At 38.0% G+C, this 26821-nt stretch overlaps 2 protein-coding genes across 3 annotated transcripts in view; one reads left to right on the plus strand and one right to left on the minus strand.

Annotated features, from left to right (window-relative positions):
• The first annotated feature begins 12 nt into the window (after positions 1-12).
• Positions 13-10016, plus strand: LOC139746225 (uncharacterized). 2 transcript variants are annotated; one of them, XM_071657198.1, is made up of 7 exons: positions 13-409; positions 660-1132; positions 1402-1855; positions 2176-2649; positions 5784-6148; positions 6396-6969; positions 8587-10016. In XM_071657198.1, exons 3-5 carry the CDS (start codon positions 1833-1835, stop codon positions 5980-5982), a joined length of 696 nt encoding a protein of 231 aa, XP_071513299.1. In that variant the 5' UTR covers positions 13-409; positions 660-1132; positions 1402-1832; the 3' UTR covers positions 5983-6148; positions 6396-6969; positions 8587-10016. The 2 variants fall into 2 exon arrangements, with proteins under 2 accessions (XP_071513299.1, XP_071513300.1); XM_071657199.1 differs by lacking the exon at positions 1402-1855.
• The window catches only part of LOC139746224 (uncharacterized), a 107656-nt gene continuing 90022 nt past the window's right edge, over positions 9188-26821 (minus strand). The window contains exons 5-8 of the mRNA XM_071657196.1: positions 24218-24532; positions 19605-19679; positions 14777-14993; positions 9188-14344 (exon numbers count right to left, since the gene is read on the minus strand). Coding sequence (XP_071513297.1) covers positions 14221-14344; positions 14777-14993; positions 19605-19679; positions 24218-24532 — 731 coding nt within the window. The 3' untranslated portion in view covers positions 9188-14220. The remainder of the gene's footprint in view (positions 14345-14776; positions 14994-19604; positions 19680-24217; positions 24533-26821) is intronic.

Genomic DNA, 26821 nt, shown 5'->3' on the forward strand with positions numbered 1-26821 from the left:
AGTTGAGCTTTTTCCATGAAAGAGTTTACTGGCATCTATACTAGTATGTTCAAGGTTCTTGCTGGCAAGCTCATGAACAAGTTGTGGGGAGAGAACTTCTTGAACAAAAAGACCAAAAAAATGGGCAACTGCTAAGTCCTGACAAAGAACATGCCTTCATCACTTACATCCTTGATTCCATTTTCAAGCTGTTTGATACCATCGTGAACTTTAAGAAATGCACAAGCTTTTGGAAACATTGAAAATTAAGTTAACAAGAGAAGACAAGGATAAAGAAGGAAAACCTATTCTTAAGGTTGTGATGGAGACCTGGCTTCCAGCTGGTGATTCCCTCTTCCACAGTCATTTTTACAATTTCTCTACACCATGATTTAGGGGAGCTACTGATGCCACAGTATCACTGCAAAATGTAAGTAGCCCAGTTCTTGATGGTATAATGTCAAAGTAGGTAAAGTAAATGTATAATGCATTTCAAAAATCCTAATTGAACAAATGCCAGTGTAACTACAAACATAAGTAGCACAGTTTTTGATGGCATAATGTCAAGGTTGGTAAAGTAAATGTATAATGCATTTGAAAAATCATAATTGAACCATATCTGCTACTAACTTGAAATGTATTTAAATAAGTGATGTTACAAATTGCTTTATCTCTTTTAGGGCAGGATGTGAGTCGATCCTAGTAAAGTCTTTGTTGGCTTTGGTTCAGGTCTCCATGGTTGGGCTTTTTCCGTGAAAGAGTTTGCTGGCATCTATACTAATATGTTCAAGGTTCTTGCTGGCAAGCTCATGAACAAATTGTGGGGAGAGAACTTCTTGAACAAAAAGACCAAAAAAATGGGCAACTGCTAAGTCCTGACAAAGAACATGCCTTCATCACTTACATCCTTGATTCCATTTTCAAGCTATTTGATACCATCGTGAACTTTAAGAAAGAAGAAATGCACAAGCATTTGGAAACATTGAAAATCAAGTTAACAAGAGAAGACAAGGATAAAGAAGGAAAACCTCTTCTTAAGGTTGTGATTGAGACGTGGCTTCCAGCTGGTGATTCCCTCTTCCACAGTCATTTTTACAATTTCTCTACACCATGATTTAGGGGAGCTACTGATGCCACAGTGTCACTGCAAAATGTAAGTAGCCCAGTTCTTGATGGTATAATGTCAAAGTAGGTAAATTAAGTGTATAATGCATTTCAAAAATCCTAATTGAACTAATGCCAGTGTATCTACAAACATAAGTAGCACAGTTCTTGATGGCATAATGTCAAGGTAGGAAAAGTAAATGTATAATGCATTTCAAAAATCATAATTGAACCATATCTGCTACTAACTTGAAATGTAGCTACTAACTTGAAATGTATTTAAATAAGTGATGTTACAAATTGCTTTATCTCTTTTAGGGCAGGATGCGAGTCGATCCTAGTAAAGGCTCAGTTGGCTTTGGTTCTGGTCTCCATGGTTAGGCTTTTTCCATGAAAAAGTTTGCTGGCATCTATGCTAGTATGTCCAAGGTTCTTGTTGGCAAGATCATGAACTTCTTGAACAAAAAGACCAAAAAATGGGCAACAGCCAAGAGTTATGACTATAAACATGCCTTGAACACTTACATCCTTGATCACAATTTCAAGCTATTTGAAGCCTTCATGAACTTTAAGAAAGAAGAAATGCACAAGCTTTTGAAAACATTGAAAATCAAGTTAAGAAGAGAAGACAAGTATAAAGAAGGAAAACCTCTTCTTAAGGTTGTGATGGAGACGTGGCTTCCAGCTGGTGATTCCCTCTTCTAGTCATTTTTACAATTTCTCTACACCATGATTTAGGGGAGCTACTGATGCCACAGTGTCACTGCAAAATGTAAGTAGCCCAGTTCTTGATGGTATAATGTCAAGGTAGGTAAAATATATGTATAATGCATTTCAAAAATCCGAATTGAACAAATGCCACAGTGTCACTACAAACATAAGTAGCACAGTTCTTCATGCCATAATGTCAAGGTAGGTAAAGTAAATGTATTATGCATTTCAAAAATCATAGTTGTACCATATCTGGTAATAACTTGAAATGTATTTGAATAAGTGATGTTACAAATTGCTTTTTCTCTTAGGGCAAGAAGCAAATCGATCCTAGAAATGTATTTGAATAAGTGATGTTACAAATTGCTTTTTCTCTTTTAGGGCAAGATGCGAGTCGATCCTAGTAAAGGATCAGTTGACTTTGGCTCAGGTTTCCAATATTTGGGCTTTTTCCGTGAAAGAGTTTGCTGGCATCTATGCTAGTATGTTCAAGGTTCTTGCTGGCAAGCTCATGAACAAGTTGTGGAGAGAGAACTTCTTCAATAAAAAGACCAAAAAATGGGCAACAGCCAAGAGTCCTGACAATGAACATGCCCTCAACACTTACATCCTTGATCCCAATTTCAAGCTATTTGATGCCTTTATGAACTTTAAGAAAGAAGAAATGCACAAGCTTTTGGAAACATTGAAACTGAAGTTAACAAGAGAAGACAAGGATAAAGAAGGAAAACCTCTTCTTAAGGTTGTGATGGAGACGTGGCTTCCAGCTGGTGATCCCTCTTCCACAGTCATTTTTACAATTTCTCTACACCATGATTTAGGGGAGCTACTGATGCCACAGTGTCACTGCAAAATGTGAGTAGCCCAGTTCTTGATGGTATAATGTTAAGGTAGGTAAAGTAAATGTATAATGCATTTCAAAAATCCTAATTGAACAAGTGCCACAGTGTCACTACAAAAGTAAGTAGCACAGTTCTTGATGGCATAATGTCAAGTTAGGTAAAGTAAATGTATAATGCATTTCAAAAATTATAATTGAACCATATCTGATAATAACTTGAAATGTATTTGAGTAAGTGGTGTTACAAAATGCTTTTTGTCTTTTAGGGTAAGAAGTGAGTCAATCCTAGAAATGTATTTGAATAAGTGATGTTAGAAATAACTTTTTCTCTTTTAGGGCAAGATGCGAGTCGATCCTAGTAAAGGATCAGTTGACTTTGGCTCAGGTTTCCATGGTTGGGCTTTTTCTGTGAAAGAATTTGCTGGCATCTATGCTAGTATGTTCAAGGTTCTTGCTGGCAAGCTCATGAACAAGTTGTGGGGAGATAATTTCTTCAACAAAAAGACCAAAAAATGGGCAACAGCTGAGTCCTGACAATGAACATGCCTTGAACGCTTACATTCTTGATCCCAATTTCAAGCTATTTGAAGCCTTCATGAACTTTAAGAAAGAAGAAATGCACAAGCTTTTGGAAACATTGACAATCAAGTTAACAAGAGAAGACAAGGATAAAGAAGGAAAACCTCTTCTTAAGGTTGTGATGGAGACGTGGCTTCCAGCTGGTGATTCCCTCTTCCACAGTCATTTTTACAATTTCTCTACACCATGATTTAGGAGAGCTACTGATGCCACAGTGTCACTGCAAAATGTAAGTAGCCCAGTTCTTGATGGTATAATGTCAAGGTAGGTAAAGTAAATGTATAATGCATTTCAAAAATTATAACTGAACCATATCTGCTACTAATTTGAAATGTATTTAAATGAGTGATGTTACAAATTGCATTTTTTTTCTTTTAGGGCAAGATGCGAGTCAATCCTCGTAAAGGCTCAATTGGCTTTGGCTCGGGTTTCCATGGTTAGGCTTTTTCCGTGAAGGAGTTTGCTGGCTTCTATGCTAGTATGTAGAGGGTTCTTGCTGGCAAGCTCATGAACAAGTTGAGGGGAGAGAACTTCTTCAACAAAACGACCTAAAAATGGTCAACAGCCAAGAGTCCTGACAATAAACATGCCTTCAACACTTACATCCTTGATCCCAATTTCAAGCTATTTGATGCCATCATGAACTTTAAGAAAGAAGAAATGTACAAGCTTTTGGAAACATTGAAAATCAAGTTAAAAAGAGAAGACAAGGATAAAGAAGGAAAACCTTTTCTCAAGTTTGTGATGCAGACCTGGCTTCCTGCTGGTGATTCCCTGTTCCACAATCATTTTTACAATTTCTCTACACCATGATGCCACAGTGTCACTGCAAAATGTAAGTAGTGCAGTTTTTAATGGTATAATGTCAAAGTAGGTAAAGTAAATGTATAATACATTTCAAAAATCCTAATTGAACAAATGCCAGTGTAACTACAAACATAAGTAGCACAGTTCTTGATGGCATAATGTCAAGGTAGGCAAAATGAATGTAAAATGCATTTCAGAAATTATAATTGAACCATATCTGGTACACTTGAAATGTATTTAAATAAGTGATGTTACAAATTGCTTTATGTCTTTTAGGGCAGGATGCGAGTCGACCCTAGTAAAGGCTTTGTTGGCTTTGGTTCAGGTCTCCATGGTTAGGCTTTTTCCGTGAGAGTTTGCTGGCATCTATACTAACATGTTCAAGGTTCTTACTGGCAAGCTCATGAACAAGTTGTGGGTAGAGAACTTCTTGAACAAAAAGACCAAAAAAATGGGCAACTGCTAAGTCCTGACAAAGAACATGCCTTCATCACATACATCCTTGATTCCATTTTCAAGCTATTTGATACCATTGTGAACTTTAAGAAAGAAGAAATGCACAAGCTTTTGAAAACATTGAAAATCAAGTTAAGAAGAGAAGACAAAGATAAAGAAGGAAAACCTCTTCTTAAGGTTGTGATTGAGACGTGGCTTCCAGCTGGTGATTCCCTCTTCCACAGTCATCTTCACAATTTCTATACACCATGATTTAGGGGAGCTACTGATGCTACAGTGTCACTGCAAAATGTAAGTAGCCCAGTTCTTGATGGTATAATGTCAAAGTAGGTAAATAAAATGTATAATGTATTTCAAAAATCCTAATTAAACAAATGCCAGTGTATTTACAAACATAAGTAGCACAGTTCTTGATGGCATAATGTCAAGGTAGGTAAAGTAAATGTATAATCCATTACAAAAATCATAATTGAACCATATCTGCTACTAACTTGAAATGTATTTAAATAAGTGATGTTACAAATTCTCTTTTAGGGCATAATGTGAGTCGATCCTAGTAAAGGTTCAGTTGCCTTTGGGTCAGGTCTTCATGGTTAGGCTTTTTCCATGAAAGAGTTTGCTGGCATCTATGCTAGTATGTTCAAGGTTCTTGTTGGCCAGATCATGAACTTCTTGAACAAAGAGACCAAAAAATGGGCAACAGCCAAGAATCATGACAATGAACATGCTTTCAACACATCCTTGATCCCAATTTCAAGCTATTTGATGCTATCATGAACTTTAAGAAGGAAGAAATGGACAAGCTTCTGGAAACATTGAAAATCAAGTTAACAAGAGAAGACAAGGATAAAGAGGGAAAACCTCTTCTCAAGGTTGTGATGCAGACCTGGCTTCCAGTTGGTGATTCCCTCTTTCAGTCATTTTTACAATTTCTCTACACCATGATTTAGGGGAGCTACTGATGCTACAGTGTCACTGCAAAATGTAAGTAGCCCAGTTCTTGATGATATAATGTCAAGGTAGGTAAAATTTATGTATAATGCATTTCAAAAATCCTAATTGAACAAATGCCACAGTGTCACTACAAACATAAGTAGCACAGTTTTTGATGGCATAATGTCAAGGTAGGTAAAGTAAATGTATAATGCATTTCAAAAATTATAATTGAACCATATCTGGTAATAACTTGAAATGTATTTGAATAAGTGATGGTACAAAATGCGTTTTGTATTTTAGGGTAAGAAGTGAGTTGATCCTAGAAATGTATTTGAATAAGTGATGTTACAAATTGCTTTTTCTCTTTTAGGGCAAGATGCAAGTCGATCCTAGTAAAGGATCAGTTGACTTTGGCTCAGGTTTCCAATATTTGGGCTTTTTCCTTGAAAGAGTTAGCTGGCATCTATGCTAGTATGTTTAAGGTTCTTGCTGGCAAGCTCATGAACAAGTTGTATGGAGAGAACTTCTTCAACAAAAAGACCAAAAAATGGGCAACGGCTAAGTCCTGACACTGAACATGCCTGGAACACTTACATCCTTGATCCCAATTTCAAGCTATTTGATGCCTTCATGAACTTTAAGAAAGAAGAAATGCACAAGCTTTTGGAAACATTGAAAATCAAGTTAAGAATAGAAGACAAGTAAGCTACTGATGCCACAGTGTCACTGCAAAATGTAAGTAGCCCAGTTCTTGGTATAATGTCAAGGTAGGTAAAGTAAATGTATAATGCATTTCAAAAATCCTAATTGAACAAATGCCAGTGTAACTACAAACATAAGTAGCACAGTTCTTGATGGCATAACGTCAAGGTAGGTAAAGTAAATGTATAATGCATTTCAAAAATTATAATTGAACCATATCTGGTAATAACTTGAAATGTATTTGAATAGGTAATGTTACAAATTGCTTTTTGTCTTTCAGGGCAAAAAGCGAGTCAATCCTAGTAAAGGCTCAGTTGGCTTTGGCTCAGGTCTCCATGGTTGGTTTGTTTCCGTGAAAGAGTTTGCTGGCATCTATGCTAGTATGTTCAAGGTTCTTGATGGCAAGCTCATGAACAAGTTGTGGGGAGAGAACTTCTTGAACAAAAAGACCAAAAAATGGGCAACAGACAAGAGTCCTGACAATGAACATACCTTCAACCCTTACATCCTTGATGCCATCATGAACTTTAAGAAAGAGGAAATGCACAAGCTTTTGGGAACATTGAAAATCAAGTTAACAAGAGAAGGGAAGGATAAAGAAGGAAACCCTCTTCTCAAGATTGTGATGTGAACCTGGCTTCGAGCTGGTGATTCCCTCTTCCACATGATTACCATTCATATGCCTTCTCCTTAACTGCCTATAAATACCATGCCGAGATGGTGTACGAGGGACCAAGCGATGATGTTTGTTGCACTGGTATTCAAAACTGACACTGATGTTGAAGGGAATACTGTCTGCTTTGGTGCAAATGTGGTGTCTCGCCATATATTGTCTACTCTGCTCCAATTTTCAGGTTTGTGTTAATAATCTTGCTGGTTTTCTGTAATATTTTTTAATTATTAATTTTGCTTTGTTGCTGTCTCCCGCGTTAGCGAGGTAGTGCAAGGAAACAGACGAAAGAATGGCCCACCCCACCCACATACACTTGTATATACATACACGTCCACACACGCAAATATACATACCTATACATCTCAATGTATACATATATATACACACACAGACATATACATATATACACATGTACATAAGTCATACTGTCTGCCTTTATTTATTCCCATCGCCACCTCGCTACACATGGAATAACAACCCCCTCCCCCTCATGTGTGCGAGGTAGCTCTAGGAAAAGACAACAAAGGCCCCATTTGTTCACACTCAGTCTCTAGCTGTCATGTAATAATGCACTGAAACCACAGCTCCCTTTCCACATCCAGGCCCCACAAAACTTTCCATGGTTTACCCCAGATGCTTCACATGCCCTGGTTCAATCCATTGACAGCACGCCGACCCCGTATACCACATTGTTCCAACTCTATTTCTTGCCCGCTTTTCACCCTCCTGCATGTTCAGGCCCCGATCACTCAAAATCTTTTTCACTCCATCTTTCCACCTCCAATTTGGTCTCCCACTTCTCCTCGTTCCCTCCACCTCTGACACATTTATCCTCTTAGCCAGTCTTTCCTCACATTCTCTCCATGTGACCAAACCATTTCAAAGCACCCTCTTCTGCTCTTTCAACCACGCTCTTTTTATTTCCACACATCTCTCTTACCCTTACATTACTTACTCGATCAAACCACCTAACACCACATATTGTCCTCAAACATCTCATTTCCAGCACATCTACCCTCCTGCGCACAACTCTATCCATAGCCCATGCCTCGCAACCATACAACATTGTTGGAACCTCTATTCCTTAAAACATACCCATTTTTGCTTTCCGAGATAATGTTCTCGACTTCCAAACATTCTGCAAGGCTCCTAGAATTTTTGCCCCCACCCCATGATTCACTTCCGCTTCCATGGTTCCATCTGCTGCCAAATCCACTCCCAGATATCTAAAACACTTCACTTCCTCCAGTTTTTCTCCAGTCAAACTCACCTCCCAATTGACTTGACCCTGAACCCTACTGTACCTAATAACCTTGCTCTTATTCACATTTACTCTCAACTTTCTTCTTTCACACTACCAAACTCAGTCACCAGCTTCTGCAGTTTCTCACATGAATCAGCCACGAGCGCTGTATCATCCGCGAACAACAACTGACTCACTTCCCAAGCTCTCTCATCCACAACAGACTGCATACTTACCCCTGTTTCCAAAACTCTTGTATTCACCTCCCTAACAACCCCATCCATAATCAAATTAAACAACCATGGAGATATCACATATCCCCTGCCGCAACCTACATTCACTGAGAACCAATCACTTTCCTCTCTTCCCATGTAAGGCATGTGTATGTGTAGGAAGAGAGGAAAGTAATTGGTTCTCAGTGAATGTAGGTTTGTGGCAGGGGATATGTGATGTCTCCATGGTTGTTTAATTTGTTTATGGATAATATTCTTCATGTATTTTAATTCCTCTCCACATGTAAAAAGTTATGGTAATACGGATGTTTTTACGTTTCAGTACCATGCCATGAAAAGAGAGGAGACAGAAGAAGGAAGTGACATGGGCTTAGAATTATCCATAACTCCCATAAAAGGTATAAAGGACTTTTTGGCTTGGTGATGTCGACGGACCTAAAGCCCAAACAACCGAAGGAAATTAGGCAGCAACAGCAAGGAAAACCTAAAAGACCAGTCTGATGCAGAAAGAGAGACAGGATGTACAGATATTAAACCCCGGGAGAAGGAGCCACTGAGGAAGATGAGGAAGTGCAGGCTGAAGAACTGAGGACGATGAGCAAATTTTTTTTTTAAGACCAAATACTTACAGGAGTGTTAGGTAGACATGGTAAGTAGGAACATTAGGTAGGAGCCTTTGCAAACACTGCACTAGAGTCGCCATCTTTTAGTGGCCTGTTAAGGGTGAGGTACTGAAGTGGAGACTTAACAGGCCAATCTAGTACAGTTTTTTTCAGAGGTTCATATTTAATTTTTATACAGACTACTATCAAATGTTCCTGCCTAGTATGTAGTGGCTAATCATTATGCTGCAAGTACAATGAGCTGTTGCACTTTATCAGTAGGATATTGAATAAGAAATTCCTTCATGGAAATTTTAAACATTTGAGTACCATCTTTTATTAAGTAATAATTTAGACATTAAATGTTTGACAAATGGCTTTCATGGCAAATATTTAATGCTTCCATAATTGAGCATTTGAACAATACCTGAAAGGTTGAACAAACAACCCTATTGAGTATAATACCACCAAAAGATAATTCACTGAAGATAAGAAAGCATCATCTCTATTGTATTTATGAATAATGACAACTGACTGACAGGACAATTTTAGTTCCCCGTTTTCAGCATTTTTTTTATGTATGGATCATAGATAAGGATATACAGCAGTCTCATTTTCAGTAAAGTATCTTTGGTATAAGCTTTGTACAGTAAAAATAGCTATTTTGTGCTAATGCCATTTGCAGAGCAAGATGGCATCCTCCAAGGCAAGAAATGATTAGCTAATGCAATGCCTTCCAGTATATCATAAACTACCATCTCCACCATCACATCCTCAAAGGTAGTGAACACACACACATTATCCAATTTGTTGCATAAAAATCTTAAAACTTATATTGGGATTTGGCATGATCTTTTTCTTTAAATCAAAAGGCTGGTTTCTAAATGTCATGAATGCTAGTCACATCTGCTTCAAGAACAAAGTATCTCAGACTTGTGTCATCACTACTTCACCTGCAGTGTTGTATGGTAGTAACAATGTCCACATTGTTAGATGAGATTCATATCTTAAAGCTTGAAATTGTGATAAATGCATAAAAAATATGCACCTGTGTATTTTGCAAAACTTATTGAATTATATATACAAGGACACTAACATCCTAGTATTATTGTATAACACAAAGTGTGATTAATAAAATGTCAACAAGTGATTTAGAACTCGTTAAATCCTTACCATGGGTAAAGATGAAGAAGCTTTTCTATTATCATTCTGAATTACCTGAAATCTGCTAAATGAACAAAAAAATATATCTATCATTTCAGTGTTTTTGTACTTATTTATATTTTTCTTTGTCGCTGTCTCCCGCGTTAGCGAGGTAGCGCAAGGAAACAGACGAAAGAATGGCCCAACCCACCCACATATATATACATACCTATACATCTCAACATATATATATATATTGGAAAGGATCACAATTTTCTGCGTGATCAAGATATTCCTATGAGTCCACGGGGAAAATGAAACACGAAAAGTTCCCAAGTGCACTTTCATGTAATAATCACATCATCAGGGGAGAGACGAGAGAAATATAACAGTCAGTTGATATACATCGAAGAGACGAACCTAGGACGCCATTTGGTAAACATGTGATTGTCCAATCACATGTTTACCAAATGGCGTCCTAGCTTCATCTCTTCGATGTATATCAACTGACTGTTATATTTCTCTCTTGTGTCTCCCCTGATGATGTGATTATTACACGAAAGTGCACTTGGAAACTTTTCATGTTTCATTTTCCCCGTGGACTCATAGGAATATATATATATATATATATATATATATATATATATATATGTACACACACATTCCTACGAATCCACGGGGAAAATGAAACACGTTTACCAAATGGTGTCCTAGCTTCGTTTCTTCGATATCAACTGACATAATTCATACTGTCTGCCTTTATTCATTCCCATCACCACCCCACCACACATGAAAAAACCCCCCCCCTCCGCATGTGTGCGAGGTAGCGCAAGGAAAAGACAAAAAGGGCCACATTTATTCACACTCGGTCTCTAGCTGTCATGTATAATCCACCGAAACCACAGCTCATTTTCCACATCCAGACCCCCACAGAACTTTCCATGGTTTACCCCAGATACTTCACATGCCCTGGTTCAGTCCATTGACAACATGATGAATATAGTATACCACATCGTTCCAATTCACTCTATTCCTTGCACACCTTTCAACCTCCTGCATTTTCAGGCCCCGATCACTCAAAATCTTTTTTACTCCATCTTTCCACCTCCAATTTGGTCTCCCACTTCTCGTTCCCTCCACCTCCAACACATATATCCTCTTGGTCAATCTTTCCTCACTCATTCTCTCCATGTGACCAAACCATTTCAAAACACCCTCTTCTGCTCTCTCAACCACACTTTTTATTAGTATCCCTGGGGATAGGGGAGAAAGAATACTTCCCATGCATTCCTCATGTGTCATAGAAGGCGACTAAAGGGGATGGGAGCTGGAAATCCTCCCCTTCTTGTATTTCAACTTTCTAAAAGGCGAAACAGAAGGAGTGTTATTTGTACAAATGAATTATTTGTACTGTTACTCTTAAATATGGTAGGCTTGTAAATACATTATGAAGAAAAAGGAACTAATAATGAAAATAAATCCAATTCTCTTTTAAGTGATGCAACCTGGTGCATATGTTAAGAGAGAATAAGGATAACAAGAACAAAGAAGTTGCAGTTTGAGATGTGATATACAAGCAAGATGAAAAGGTATCAAAAGACAACACAGGAACAAATTTTTGAAAAAAATTTGGTGCCTCAGTTTAGATATGATTCTAGGTATATTCATGTCACTGAATATGACCATTTCCTAGCAGCTATAGTTTTTGAGAAATTCACTTATCAATAAATGTAATTCTCATGAGCACAGACAGCAACAAATATGGATCAATCCCAATTGACTGAACAGCAGGAAACAATTGCCCTGGTCTTACAGAATATACCACAGCCACCAATGGCTAAACCAAGTATCCCTACTTTACATGTCTGGGATAGTAGAATTATTGTATACATCAATCAAAGCATTGTGCATTTCCAGTAATAAATTTGTTATGGAATCCACTAACACTTGCTTTATGTTACTCAAAAATCACTGCAAATGAATGATGAGCCGATTTTGTTGGAAACTTGTGCAGATCACACCTGCAATGATGCTAATCACAATTCAAAAATAACAAGTGTTTACATACCCTTGTTATATAAAACTTTTACAGTCCTTTGTGATAACATATGACACACTCATTTTGGAGGGAAATGCAAGAAAGTACATCAATAATTTAAGATTCTAGTAACTTTTTCCAATTTTCTGAGGGTCAATCAGGTGTACTGTCTTTTAAATTTACACATATATGTCTTCAAACCAAACCTTGTTTTCAGATGAACACATTAAAACCCAAATGATATTACACATCCAGTCACGTAAACCTACATTAAAAGGTCTAAGTCACAAGGAGAAAGGCTTTTTGTTGGCACATTTACATATGTAACTATTCACAGCATTATAGCCGCATGTTTTATGACTAGGAAAGACACTTGAAACGAAAAAAAAAAAAATCAAGTTCTTGGAAGGTGTCATACTACTGCTGTCCACTCTTATTTAAGTAATTTTGTTAAATAATAAAGGAAGAAAGCCAATAATGGGTTAACAATAACAGTAATTACCATTAAAAATTTCAGTTTAACAACACATCTTGACCACTACTATAGCAGCAAAGAAATGAACAAATGAAGCTTATATATATATATATATATAAATATATATATGCCACAGCAGTATTTATCTAGTATGTATTACCTTAAACTACACCCTACTTCTAATATTCTTTGGCTTAAAAAATCTTCAAAGATATACAGCAAAATCTGCTTATCTTGAGATAAAATGATATCACAAATTAAAGGACACGACTAACAGACCAATACCAATTACATTCAACAAACATTTCATATCACATACATTTGAAAAATGCAATGACCACAAAACTGCATAATGTGAAATGTATTTAACAATGCTATGGCAACCTAAATCTTATTTCAGGTGGGCAGGAGAAACATTGTCCAATTAATGCCTAAGTTAGAACGATACAGGTGTGAGTCAGAAGAGCAAATTGTCTCTGTGAGCATAGTTAAGGCACAAGTAGTTCTTATATTCTAGCATCTACTCAACAGCTAGTAATAGCAGTGTCATGCACCCATATATACCAAACAATCTACTTGACATTAAACTATTACTTGTCCATTTCAGTCTAGCTCCTTGACTTTATCAATAGCACCATCCCAGAAAAAATAGGGGCTCCCTACTAATCTTCACATATCAATAACTAATACCAGTTACAAAGTTATTTCCTTGATTACATACCTAAAATCATTATCAAGATTTATTTCAAGTCAGTTTCCTGCAGGTTCAACTACAAGGAACTGCTAAGGAGACCAAAGAGAGTGATGTTTCCAAATGATCATCTTAGCTTGAACTGCAATGTGATCTGGATATCTAAAACCTCTCAAAATAGGAGAGACAAAGCTAAAACCGACATGACAAATGACAAAGATTTGCCAAAAAACAATACCCACTTCTGAGTTGTTTTAAGTATTTACCCTTGCTAGATGTCTTTGAAAATAATGTTGCATCCAGTGGCTAAGCAAAACAAAACAAATTCCATTTCATGATGTACTGCCTGCATGTCCAGATGATGAAAAAGTACTTTTGTTATCATCAAACAAGAAAGTGACAAGTTAATGCTTAAGATGCTGTATCTTCCCAGAGAAATGTTTGTGCATAACTACACAGAAATTGGACATCCATAAAAATAATGCACTTTTTACTATACACTTTACACACTAGAGCTGTTTCATCAGGTGAAGTTGACATCTCCATTTACATTAACATTCAGAACTTGACAGGCAGTTGCATCCACCCTTAAATTTGGTCATGTTATTGTACAATCTATTGTTGAAACACTAATCTGATGCTGTAGTTCGACTAACATTTTAACTAGTGCACTGCGGTGCAAAATTTGTGAAATTCTTCAGTTGTTGGTTTAACCTTGAACAGGAAATTTCAATGATTTTCTCCCCAAAAGCAAATGTAGGAAAAATTTTCTTAAATCAATAGTCAAATTACCTCAAGTATTTCTTGTACCACAGACTTGTGATTTTTGAGACAACAGAATGAAAAATATGAAATTTAAGGAGTGAGTGTTTTGCTAGTATATTAAGCTTATTGATAATTTATATCCACAGCTTTCATGGTTCTGACATACTGGAGAAGCAACATTTTTCAACATTTTGTATAAAAGATTGCATTCAGTTCATTGTGGCATTTACATAAAGTTTCATCTAACGTGTTTGAAGGTCTGGAAAGTTGGGGTTGGAAGGTCTCCAATCCTTAGCATTCTTACCAAATTTGTAAACTAATCTTTTTCCTATGACTGCTTCAAATATGTGGGTTTTGTAATAATACCTGAAAAAAAAAATTGTTATTACCATCCAATGTAGAAAAGGGTTAAATGCTTAACTTCAATCACCATGTTTGTTCTTACCATCAAGAAAACTTCAAGGCTTAACTAAGTCTTGGGGCTTCAAACATTAGAGCAGGTCTTTGGCAACTTAGCAAATGAGTCTTGCCAATCCTACCTGGCATCTTTTTACTGACACTGATAAAGCAATATGATATGCAAACAAAGGATAACAATGAACAAGTATAGTGTAACCGCATAACTACAGAACTGATATGTACCTTCTAGAATGTGAAAACTAAATTTCCTTAAGCTGAGAAATAGTCTTGCAACATGAAACTGGGAATGTTGAATATCAAACACAAATGACTAAATTAAAGCTCTTCAAACATATTGGATATCGGAAAAAGTCTTCACAAAATAGATGTAAAACTCACCTCATGGCACGACTTAACTTTTCATAATTCATATCTTTGTTTTGTTTGCGATCTCCCCATTTTTGGGCAACTTTCTCTGCTTGCATAAATCTGAAAGTTCCTTGCTCTGGATCTTCCCATCGCACCAACGAAGGACATGTTTCTGGATCAAGAAGTAGGTTTCGTATAAACTCCCATAATCGACCAGTCTTTTTCTTTTTCTTCTTCAGCTCGTTTTCTGCACATCAAAAAGTTATATCATTTACATAAAACAGGTCTTTAAGACAAGGGTTTTAAAGACTAACCAGCCTCTATTTCCCTTGTCACATAAGGCAATAGGCACCCTAACTCCAGAAACATATTTCCTATCAGACATGCATCTAAACTTTAGCAAACTGAATAACTTGTGAGGAAATAAAATTAGATTATGATAAACATATTGCATTATATTCAGAATAGGAGAAAGTATAAAATGAGAATTGGGTCAGAGAATGTGAAGTGTCATGTTACTCTGTGAAACGAGAAAAGAAGAAATCCATTTGAAGAAGGGATGAATCTCCTAAAGGTTGTCCTAAGTAAGTTATGGAAAAAATATATTGCACATTCTAAAAACCATAATAATAAAGAAAAACAAATATATATATATTTTTTTTTTTGCTTTGTCGCTGTCTCCCGCGTTTGCGAGGTAGCGCAAGGAAACAGACGAAAGAAATGGCCCATGTGAAGCATCTGGGGTAAACCATGGAAAGCTATGTAGGTATGTATATTTGCCCGTGTGGACGTATGTATCTACATGTGTATGGGGGTGGGTTGGGCCATTTCTTTCGTCTGTTTCCTTGCGCTACCTCGCAAACGCGGGAGACCGGGAAAAAAAAAAAAATTATTTATTTTATTTATTTTGCTTTGTCGCTGTCTCCCGCGTTTGCGAGGTACCGCAAGGAAACAGACGAAAGAAATGGCCCAACCCACCTCCATACACAATGCATACACACATACGTCCACACACGCAAATATACATACCTATACATCTCAATGTACACATATATATACATACACAGACACATACATATATACCCATGCACACAATTCACACTGTCTGCACCCATTCACTCCCATCGTCATCTCGCCACACGTGTTGAAGTCGAGAACATTATCTTGGAGAGCAAATATGGGTATGTTTGAAGGAATAGTGGTTCCAACAATGTTGTATGGTTGCGAGGCGTGGGCTATGGATAGAGTTGTGTGCAGGAGGGTGGATGTGCTGGAAATGAGATGTTTGAGGACAATGTGTGGTGTGAGGTGGTTTGATCGAGTAAGTAATGTAAGGGTAAGAGATGTGTGGAAATAAAAAGAGCATGGTTGAGAGAGCAGAAGAGGGTGTTTTGAAATGGTTTGGGCACATGGAAAGAATGAGTGAGGAAAGATTGACCAAGAGGATATATGTGTCTGAGGTGGAGGGAACGAGGAGAAGTGGGAGACCAAATTGGAGGTGGAAAGATGGAGTGGAAAAGATTTTGAGTGATCGGGGCCTGAACATGCAGGAGGGTGAAAGGCAGGCAAGGAATAGAGTGAATTGGATCGATGTGGCATACCAGGGTTGACGTGCTGTCAGTGGATTGAATCAAGGCATGTGAAGTGTCTGGGGTAAACCATGGAAAGTTGTGTGGGGCCTGAATGTGGAAAGGGAGCTGTGGTTTCGGGCATTATTGCATGACAGCTAGAGACTGAGTGTGAACGAATGGGGCCTTTGTTGTCTTTTCATAGCGCTACCTTGCACACATGAGGGGGGAGGGGGATGGTATTCCATGTGTGGCGAGGTGGCGATGGGAATGAATAAAGGCAGACAGTGTGAATTGTGTGCATGGGTATATATGTATGTGTCTGTGCGTGTATATATATGTGTACATTGAGATGTATAGGTATGTATATTTGTGTGTGTGGACGTGTATGTATATACATGTGTATGGGGGTGGGTTGTGCCATTTCTTTCGTCTGTTTCCTTGCGCTACCAAAGGAAGGAACAGAGAAGGGGGCTAAGTGAGGATATTCCTCAAAGGCTAAGTCCTCTGTTCTTAACGCTACCTTGCTAAAGGAAGGAAAAAAAAAAAAAAAAATATATATATATATATATATATATATATATATATATATATATATATATATATATATATATTTTTTTTTTTTTGCTTTGTCGCCGTCTCCCGCGTTTGCGAGGTAGCGCAAGGAAACAGACGAAAGAAATGGCCCAACCCACCCCCATACACATGTATATACATACGTCCACACACGCAAAATATACATACCTACACAGCTTTCCATGGTTTACCCCAGACGCTTCACATGCCCCGATTCAATCCACTGACAGCACGTCAACCCCGGTATACCACATCGCTCCAATTCACTCTATTCCTTGCCCTCTCCTTTCACCCTCCTGCATGTTCAGGCCCCGATCACACAAAATCTTTTTCACTCCATCTTTCCACCTCCAATTTGGTCTCCCTCTTCTCCTCGTTCCCTCCACCTCCGACACATATATCCTCTTGGTCAATCTTTCCTCACTCATTCTCTCCAAGTGCCCAAACCATTTCAAAACACCCTCTTCTGCTCTCTCAACCACGCTCTTTTTATTTCCACACATCTCTCTTACCCTTACGTTACTTACTCCATCAAACCACCTCACACCACACATTGTCCTCAAACATCTCATTTCCAGCACATCCATCCTCCTGCGCACAACTCTATCCATAGCCCACGCCTTGCAACCATACAACATTGTTGGAACCACTATTCCTTCAAACATACCCATTTTTGCTTTCCGAGATAATGTTCTCGACTTCCACACATTCTTCAAGGCTCCCAGAATTTTCGCCCCCTCCCCCACCCTATGATCCACTTCCGCTTCCATGGTTCCATCCGCTGCCAGATCCACTCCCAGATATCTAAAACACTTCACTTCCTCCAGTTTTTCTCCATTCAAACTCACCTCCCAATTGACTTGACCCTCAACCCTACTGTACCTAATAACCTTGCTCTTATTCACATTTACTCTTAACTTTCTTCTTTCACACACTTTACCAAACTCAGTCACCAGCTTCTGCAGTTTCTCACATGAATCAGCCACCAGCGCTGTATCATCAGCGAACAACAACTGACTCACTTCACAAGCTCTCTCATCCCCAACAGACTTCATACTTGCCCCTCTTTCCAAAACTCTTGCATTCACCTCCCTAACAACCCCATCCATAAACAAATTAAACAACCATGGAGACATCACACACCCCTGCCGCAAACCTACATTCACTGAGAACCAATCACTTTCCTCTCTTCCTACACATACACATGCCTTACATCCTCGATAAAAACTTTTCACTGCTTCTAACAACTTGCCTCCCACACCATATATTCTTAATACCTTCCACAGAGCATCTCTATCAACTCTATCATATGCCTTCTCCAGATCCATAAATGCTACATATATATATATATATATATATATATATATATATATATATAAACCCTACCCTCCTTGTATTTTAACTTTCTAAAGGGGGAAACAGAAGAAGGAGTCATGTGGGGAGTGCTCATCTTCCTCAAAGGCTCAGATTGGGGTGTCTAAATGTGTGTGGATGCAACCAAGATGAAAAAAAAGGAGAGGTTGGTAGTATGTTTGAGGAAAGGAACTTGGATGTTTTGGCTATGAGTGAAATGAAGCTCAAGGGTAAAGAAGAGTGGTTTGGAAATGTCTTGAGAGTAAAGTCAGGGGTTGGTGATAGGACAAGAGCAAAGGAAGGAGTAGCACTACTCCTGAAGCAGGAGTATGTGATAGAGTGTAAGAAAGTAAACTCTAGATTGATATGGGTAAAACTGAAAGTGGATAGAGAGAGATGGGTGATTATTGGTGCTTATGCACCTGGTCATGAGAAGAAAGATCATGAGAGGCAATTGTTTTGGGAGCAGCTGAGTGAGTGTGTTAGCAGCTTTGATGCACGAGACTAGGTTATAGTGATGGGTGATTTGAATGCAAAGGTGAGTAATGTGGCAGTTGAGGGTATAATTGGTGTACATGGGGCATTCAGTGTTGGAAATGGAAATGGTGAAGAGCTTGTAGAGTTGTGTGCTGAAAAAGGACTGGTGATTGGGAATACCTGGTTTAAAAAGAAAGATATACATAAGTATACATAAGTAGGAGAGATGGCCAGAGTGTTATTGGATTATGTGTTAATCGATAGGCACGTGAAAGAGAGACTTTTGGATGTTAATGTGCTGAGAGGGGCAGCTGGAGGGATGTCTAATCATTATCTTGTGGAGGCGAAAGTGAAGAGTTGTAAAGGTTTTCAGAAAAGAAGAGAGAATGTTGGGGTGAAGAGAGTGGTGATAGTAAATGAGCCTAGAAAGGAGACTTGTGTGAGGAAGTACCAGGAGAGACTGAGTGCAGAATGGCAAAAGGTGAAAGCAAATGATGTACTAATCTTTTATCAATACAAAATTTCCCTGAAGCTCTAGCTAAGTATCTGTTTTCCCCCAAATTTCTCAAACACAAACCCCTTGCTCTATTTTACTGAATTAGGTTTACTCTGATATATGATATTGTTGCAAAAGCTTCAACTCCGTAAATCATGAAGAAACTCTGTAACTACGTATCTAGAGGTAAATTCTACCTCAATACATTTTTAACTGTCTTAGTAGTTTTACCCATTTTTCCATTCCAAAGTGATAATGAATGTACACTGTCATATGTGCTTCTACTTTTTCAGTTGGCTCCACTTAATCATTACATGAAACCAATGTCTACATTCACCTCTTCTTCACAAATAAAACAATGTATGATACTAGATTTTTCACAACTTACCTGGCTTACGGGGCCTTCCAGGTCCTCGTTTCTTGGGAGGCTCAGGTCTGGGCTCTTCTTCGCTAGTACTTTGTTCTGAGGAAACATTTGATTAAGTTTAAGACAAATCAGTATTTGAGGGTAAGCCTACTTTTGCCTAAGATAAAACCTTTGTAAGATTAGTTGCTAAAATCTACTGGCATTCATTGCAAAGTCTTCTCCAAACATTATGGTTGTTGCATATTTAGGAATATTAATCAGCATATTCCTTGTAAAATAACCTGCTTACAAACAAATTAACTGGCAGAATGAAAAAAAATTCAAAACCTGCATAAGATTAAGCCATAGGATCAAACTAACCTTCCAGCATTTTTTTTTTTTACCAGGTATATGCAAGTGAAAATTATTCAAGGTGAGGTACTACAATGGAAAATGGTGGTGGTGCTGCTACTATGTAATTGATGGTTTTGGAAAATGAGGAAAACTAAATTATGTGTTCAGCGATCAAGCAGTCAGTAACCAGTCTTCTGGGGAGATCTGATGACTGGTTTAATTACTCTGCTTAATGATCTCTGCTGCACTGTGTGCACAAGATATCAGAGTCGGTACTCTACGGCTCAGTACACTAGGTTCAGAAAAGTTTCTCTCAGTCCCTTTGTAAGCCTGCAAGTTCTCACTCTCTCTCCCAAGTAAAACACCAACTAAATAAGCATCTAGTTAGTTTGAGAAAAAAGGAGCAACTACAGCAGTATTATTAGTCAAAATATGTAAAAATAATTATTAGGTATTACTGAGAGTGTGAAATGACACATTCAAAGTTTAAAAAGTAATATCAAGTCATGGACTACATGTACGTGAGAGTGCTTGTGGACTAAAAAGTTAAGAGACTTTTCGGTCAGTGGATCTAACCTGGCATTGACAGCCTGATGAACATGACAGTCAAAAGACCTAAAGCTAGACAAATCATCTAATATAAAGTCATGGGCCACATGCAGAGTCAGATAGTTAGAGTGCATGTGTTAAGATTTTTCATTTGGTGGATGTAGTTGCCTGAGGTTAATGACCCTCATAGTTGAAAGGCCTAAAGTCCAATCAGCCAAATGAGGTGTTGAAGATTTTTTAGTATTAGTGGTTGCAGCTTAAAGCTGATGACCTTAATGATCCTTACAACTAATAAGCCTAAAGCCCCAAATCTTCCCTAATCGTCAAAGCTTTCCACACTGTTGATGTACAAATTATTGTAAGATAAAATAGATGACTGTAATAGCTTTGTATTCACATGTAATCTATGGGTGTTATTTACATTTTCTAGAATCAAACACATAATGCCTAGGAACTGGATATAAAATACATTCATCTTGTGGGAGTAAGCTGCAAACCAAAAATTTGCTGGTATATTTTGATCAACATTCCAAAATTATAGTAAGTCTTGAACCCTAGAATTCCAGTTAGATGAGATTTTCATAGGTTGCATTAATTTCTAGGAGATTTTATTTTGTGCCAATCTAGCTCAAATTTTCCCTGATCTTCTTAGCCCTCCTCAATTACCTTAATCATACTCCCCAGGTCTTAATGTACTCTTCACAAAAAATATTACCAGTTCATGTGACATTCTATTACAGTCAATGGTTAATAAAATGGCATGCCTACAGTTAAACATTACAGAAAAAAGCTTCCTTAAAGTAACATGGATGTTTGGAAAAGAAGTACAACCACTGAAATGAGTAAAACTCTGTTATGTAACATTTTTTTCTATTCATGTGTATGCTTTACAAATTCACTTGTAAAATGGTGTCCAAAAAACCATGAAATATATTTTTCTTTTAATTATTATATTTAATCGCTGTTCCCCGCATCAGCGAGGTAGCTCCACAAAAAAGATGCGGAATGGTCCATCCACTCATATACACATATATATTCATAAATGCACAAACACATACACACATATAACATACAAACCTCCAATAGCCAGGATCGAACCCGTGACCCCTATGCAACAGACAGGAACGCTACCGCTAGGCTATGATCGCCCTAATAGGGAAATGACTATTCGAATACTATGTACTTGAATACCCTTCGTCTCACGTTGGTGAGCAACCGGGTCTACACTGGTCATTTCCCATCAGGCTCACACAGCCAGCAGATAGCATTTCACAGAACCTAACTGTACAACATGGAGGTATATGAATACAAACAAAGTGCATATGAACGTGCACCTTCATAGAATATACAAACCTCCAACAGCCAGGATCGAACCCGGGACCCCTGTGCAACAGGCGGGAGAGCTACCGCGAGGCTATGATCACCCCAATAGGGAAATGACTTCGAATACTATGTACTCGAATGCCCTTCGTCTCACGTTGGTGAGCAATGGGGTCTACACCGGTAGCGCTCCCGCCTGTTGCACAGGGGTCCCGGGGTTCAATCCTGGCTGTTGGAGGTTTGTATGTTCTATGAGGGTGCACGTTCATATGCACTTTGTTCGCATACATACATATATATACACTGACATTTACATATATACACATGTTCATATTCATACTTGCTTGCCTTCATCCATTCCAGTTGCTACCCCACCACACACAAAATAGCATCCATCCTCCTTTCAGTGAGGTAGTGCCACGAAGACATAAAATGGCCACATATGTTCACTCTCAGTCAGTAGCTGCTAGCTGTCATGTGTAATGCACCAAATCCACAACTCCCAATTCACACCCAGGCCCCACAGACTTTTCCATGGTTTACCCAATATGCATCACATGCCCTAGTTCAGTCGACCCTGGTATATCACATCGTTCCAATGCACTCTATTCCTAGCTCGCCTTTCAACCTCCTTTATGTTCAGGCCTTAGATCGCTCAAAATCTTCTTTACTCCATCCTTCCACCTCCAATTTGGTCTCCCGCTTCTCCTCGTTCCCTCCAACTTTTGACACATATATCCTCTTTGTCAATCTTCCCTCCATATATCTAAACCATTTCAACACACCCTCTTCTGCTCTCTCAACCACAATCTTTTTATTTCCACACATCTCTCTGACCCTTTCATTACTTACTTGATCAAACCATCTCACACCACATACTGTCCTTAAACATCTCATTTCCAAACACATCCACCCTTCTCCGTACAACCCTATCTGTAGCCCATGCCTCACAACCATATAACATTGTTGGAACTACTATTCCTTCAAGCACACCCATTTTTGCTCTCCAAGATAACGTTCTCCCCTTCCACACATTCTTCATCACTCCCAGAACCTTCGCCCCCTCCCCCACTCTGTGGCTCATTTTCACTTCCATGGTTCCATCTACTGCTAAATACACTCCCAGATATCTAAATTACTACACTTCCTTCAATTTTTCTCCATTCAAACTTACATCCCAATTAACTTGTCCCTCAACCCTACTTAACCTAATAACCTTGCTCTTATTCACATTTACTCTCAACTTTCTCCTTTCATACACTTTTCCAAACTCAGTCACCAACCTCTGCAGTTTCTCACCTGAATCAGCGACATGAGCTGTATCATCAGCAGACAACAACTTACTCACTTAACAGGTCCTCTCATCCACAACAGACTGCATACTCTCCCCTCTCTTCAAAACTCCTGCATTTACCACCCGAACCTCACCATCACACACCCTTGCCACAAACCGACATTTACTGGGAATCAATCACTCTCCTCTCTTCCTACTCGTTCACATGCCTTATTTATATATTCATTATTTATCATACTTTGTCGCTGTCTCCCACGTTAGCGAGGTAGCGCAAGGAAACAGACAAAAGAATGGCCCAACCCACCCACATACACATGTATATACATACACGTCCACACATGCACATATACATACTTATACATTTCAATGTATACATATACATACATACACAGACATATACATATATACATGCCACATATTCTTTGCAAAAACTTTTCACTGCTTCCAGCAACTTACCTCCCACACCATATTACTCTTAAAACCTTCCACAAAGCATCTCTATCGACCCTATCATATGCCTTCTCCAGATCCATAAATGCTACATACAAATCCATCTGTTTTCTATGTATTTCTCACATACATTCTTCAAAGCAAACACCTGATCCACACATCCTCTACCACTTCTGAAACCACACTGTTCTTCCCCTATCTCATGCTCTGTACATGCCTTCACCCTCTCAATCAATACCCTCCCATATAATTTCCCAGGAACTCAACAAACTTGTGCCTCTGTAATTTGAACACTCACCTTTATCCCCTTTGCCTTTGTATAATGGCACTATGCATGCATTCTGCCAATCTTCAGGCACTTCACCATGATCCATACATACACTGAATATCCTTACCAACAAGTCAACAACATAGTCACCCCCCTTTTATATAAATTCCACTGCAATACCATCCAAACCTGCCAGCTTTAATCTTCCACAAATATGTACTGTCACTTATCCTGTTGTAGGTTATGCATTTTGATACTTGGTTTACCAGAACAATAAATGTATCCGAAAAGTTTTTTCAACAATAGTTATTTTCAAGAAAAACGGAACATTTACAATATAAGTGAACTAGGTATGAAAGGTTCTGGTTAACCAAGCTTTGGATTACTGATTGTTAGCATTAAACTTAACATGTGACTAACCAGGATCTGAAATATTTTCTAATATTCCATTTGGCAGACTGGGTGGTGACATGGCATTCAATGGTGCATAGGACTTCAATGCTGCTGTAGGTAATTTATTTAAAGACATTAAATTTTTGCCACCATCTTCAAAACAATGCAGTCCTCTGTAGTCTTTCAAAGTCTCATAACGAACTTCATATGGGGCTGCAGTTTCACATGTAACCAATGGATCCTTTGGAACCAAAGGTGGCTGAAGAGTGCTCTTATCACCATTATCAAAAACTGATGAATATATGTGATTATTTGCAAAGCACTGAGGATGTAATTCAACTCCTGGAAAAAAGAAGAAAACTGTATGTTAATTCAATTCTCTTCAGTTTATATTGAAACACAAATTTGACAGTAACACTAGCACTGTAAAAATTAATGTTTTCACAGTGTTACCAAATATGGAACAGTAAGGCACCAAGTGGAGGATGTGCTCATCACTGTTATTATGCAGGTTTAGCTGGATCCTTGCACTTGTATGCCAAGCATATCAAGCTCTAACTAACAGTCTGTCATGTGTAATACCATTAATTATAAAATCCTGCCACTCATTTACTTCAACTATGAATCATGTAGAAGTATATCGATTTCTTTACATCTAGATCTTTCTAACACTACCTTGAAGGTCTGAAATGACAATGACATATCTCTATCAATAATTGGTGGGTGACAGGTTTCATATGATATGTACTAAATTTACAAACTGAGGCAGGAAATTAAATTGCTGCCGATGGCCGAGATACTCATAATCAGTGACTTAGCAAAAGGCCTCTTCATATCACAATATCCATATCATGCTGCAATCCCTCATCACCTTCGTCCATCACACAACCATAATACATCTCTAAAATAAAGGTGGCAAGCATCAAAGCACTTTCCATAACAGCTTCTAAAACTATGAGCATCACAGGATGTTAAAAACTTGGTAAAACTGCTCTAATTTAGGAATACAGTTTAGGGGTATGGAGATGAAATGATGGACAGGTAAATAATGATAATTATTTCCGAATTTCAAGGGTATGCAACATTATATCACAAGATTTTACTTTGTATTGCATAATTAGCAAAAATATTTTCTTTCCATCTCAAACATGAACACTGCTTTCTACATTCAAAGTAGAAGTGTCTTATGAAGTATATTCCTAAATATCTACATTACTCAATTCAAACTTTAAGAGTGCCTTAAATAGCTATGACTGAAACATGCTTAAGGACTATGAGCTGGTATGGCTAACCAGGAGGAATCACTTTTTTCAAAACTCTGCAACAAGATCATGAATAAACATATTGGACTGATTTAGAAGATAAAGAAATATGACATCAATCTCTGAAAGACAGTGTGGATACTGAGGAAATGTGGTGATACAATATGACAATGGCAAAAGAAAAAAATCCATAATGGAATACGCTGCTCATCTATTTTCCGAACAGCAGTACTTCCAATAGTGTTAGAGGACAATTAGAATCCTATCTTTTCCATTCTATTCTAATGAGCTTCCAGTTGCTTCACTATCTTTCATGAAACATGTTTTTTAAATAACCTAATATTAATAATGGTAAGAATGAAAATATATGATGTTTGTGGATGTGCTCGGCATCAAGCTTTATGATTCCAATCTTTTATTCAATATTGATAACTACTATGGAATATATAATCTTTCTCCTACTTCTGATTCCTTATTGAATAATATATCTGCATATGCACAACAAGCAATATCCTCAAAAAAGACTGTTACCTTCTGGGAAAGAACATTTTGTGCATTATCAGAGAAATAAGCAGATCTTTCAGTTCTACATAAGATCTGTTTATCTGATATTGACGCAATTGTGCAAGCAACTATAAAATGGCAAGATCAAGGATTGCATTTAAATTTGTTAAAGTCAATGTTATTCACAGAGCCAACTAATAAACTGAAAAGATTTAATGAAGCTATGAGTAACACAAAACAGAGTAGCAGCTCTAACTCTGGGAAGTGGGCACCTTTGCCTTCTGCTTGCCCTGTTGGGTTGGGGCTCAGAACTGTAGTTCTTTATAGGTCAATCCTATAAAGATGCTATCTTTTATGCATTAACTTATTCCTAGGTAAATAAGAAGAGTTGTGTGCTTAATCTGAGAACCCATCAAGCTCATTAACACGTTATTAAATGCATTACACCGTGGTACAAAGTGAGAGGGTCAGGGAGAATAGTTTGGTAAACAGAGAAGAGGTAGTGAAAGCTTTGCGGAAGATAAAAGCCGACAAGGTGGCGGGTCTGGATGGCATTGCAGTGGAATGTATTAAAAGTGGGGGTGACTGTTGTTGATTGGTTGGTAAGGATATTCATTGTATATATGGATCATGGTGAAGGGCCTGAGGATTGGCAGAATGCATGCATAGTGCTAGTGTACAAAGGCCAAGGGGATAAAGGTGACTGTTCAAATTACAGAGGCAAAAGTTTATTGAGTATTCCTGGGAAATTATATGGGAGGGTATTGATTGAGAGGGTAAAGGCATGTACAGAGAGTCAGACTGGGGAAGAGCAGTGTGGTCTCAGAAGGGGTAGAGGATGTGGGGATCAGGTTTTGCTTTAAAG

Source organism: Panulirus ornatus, chromosome 64 (assembly GCF_036320965.1).
Source record: "Panulirus ornatus isolate Po-2019 chromosome 64, ASM3632096v1, whole genome shotgun sequence".
Classification (NCBI taxonomy): domain Eukaryota; kingdom Metazoa; phylum Arthropoda; class Malacostraca; order Decapoda; family Palinuridae; genus Panulirus; species Panulirus ornatus.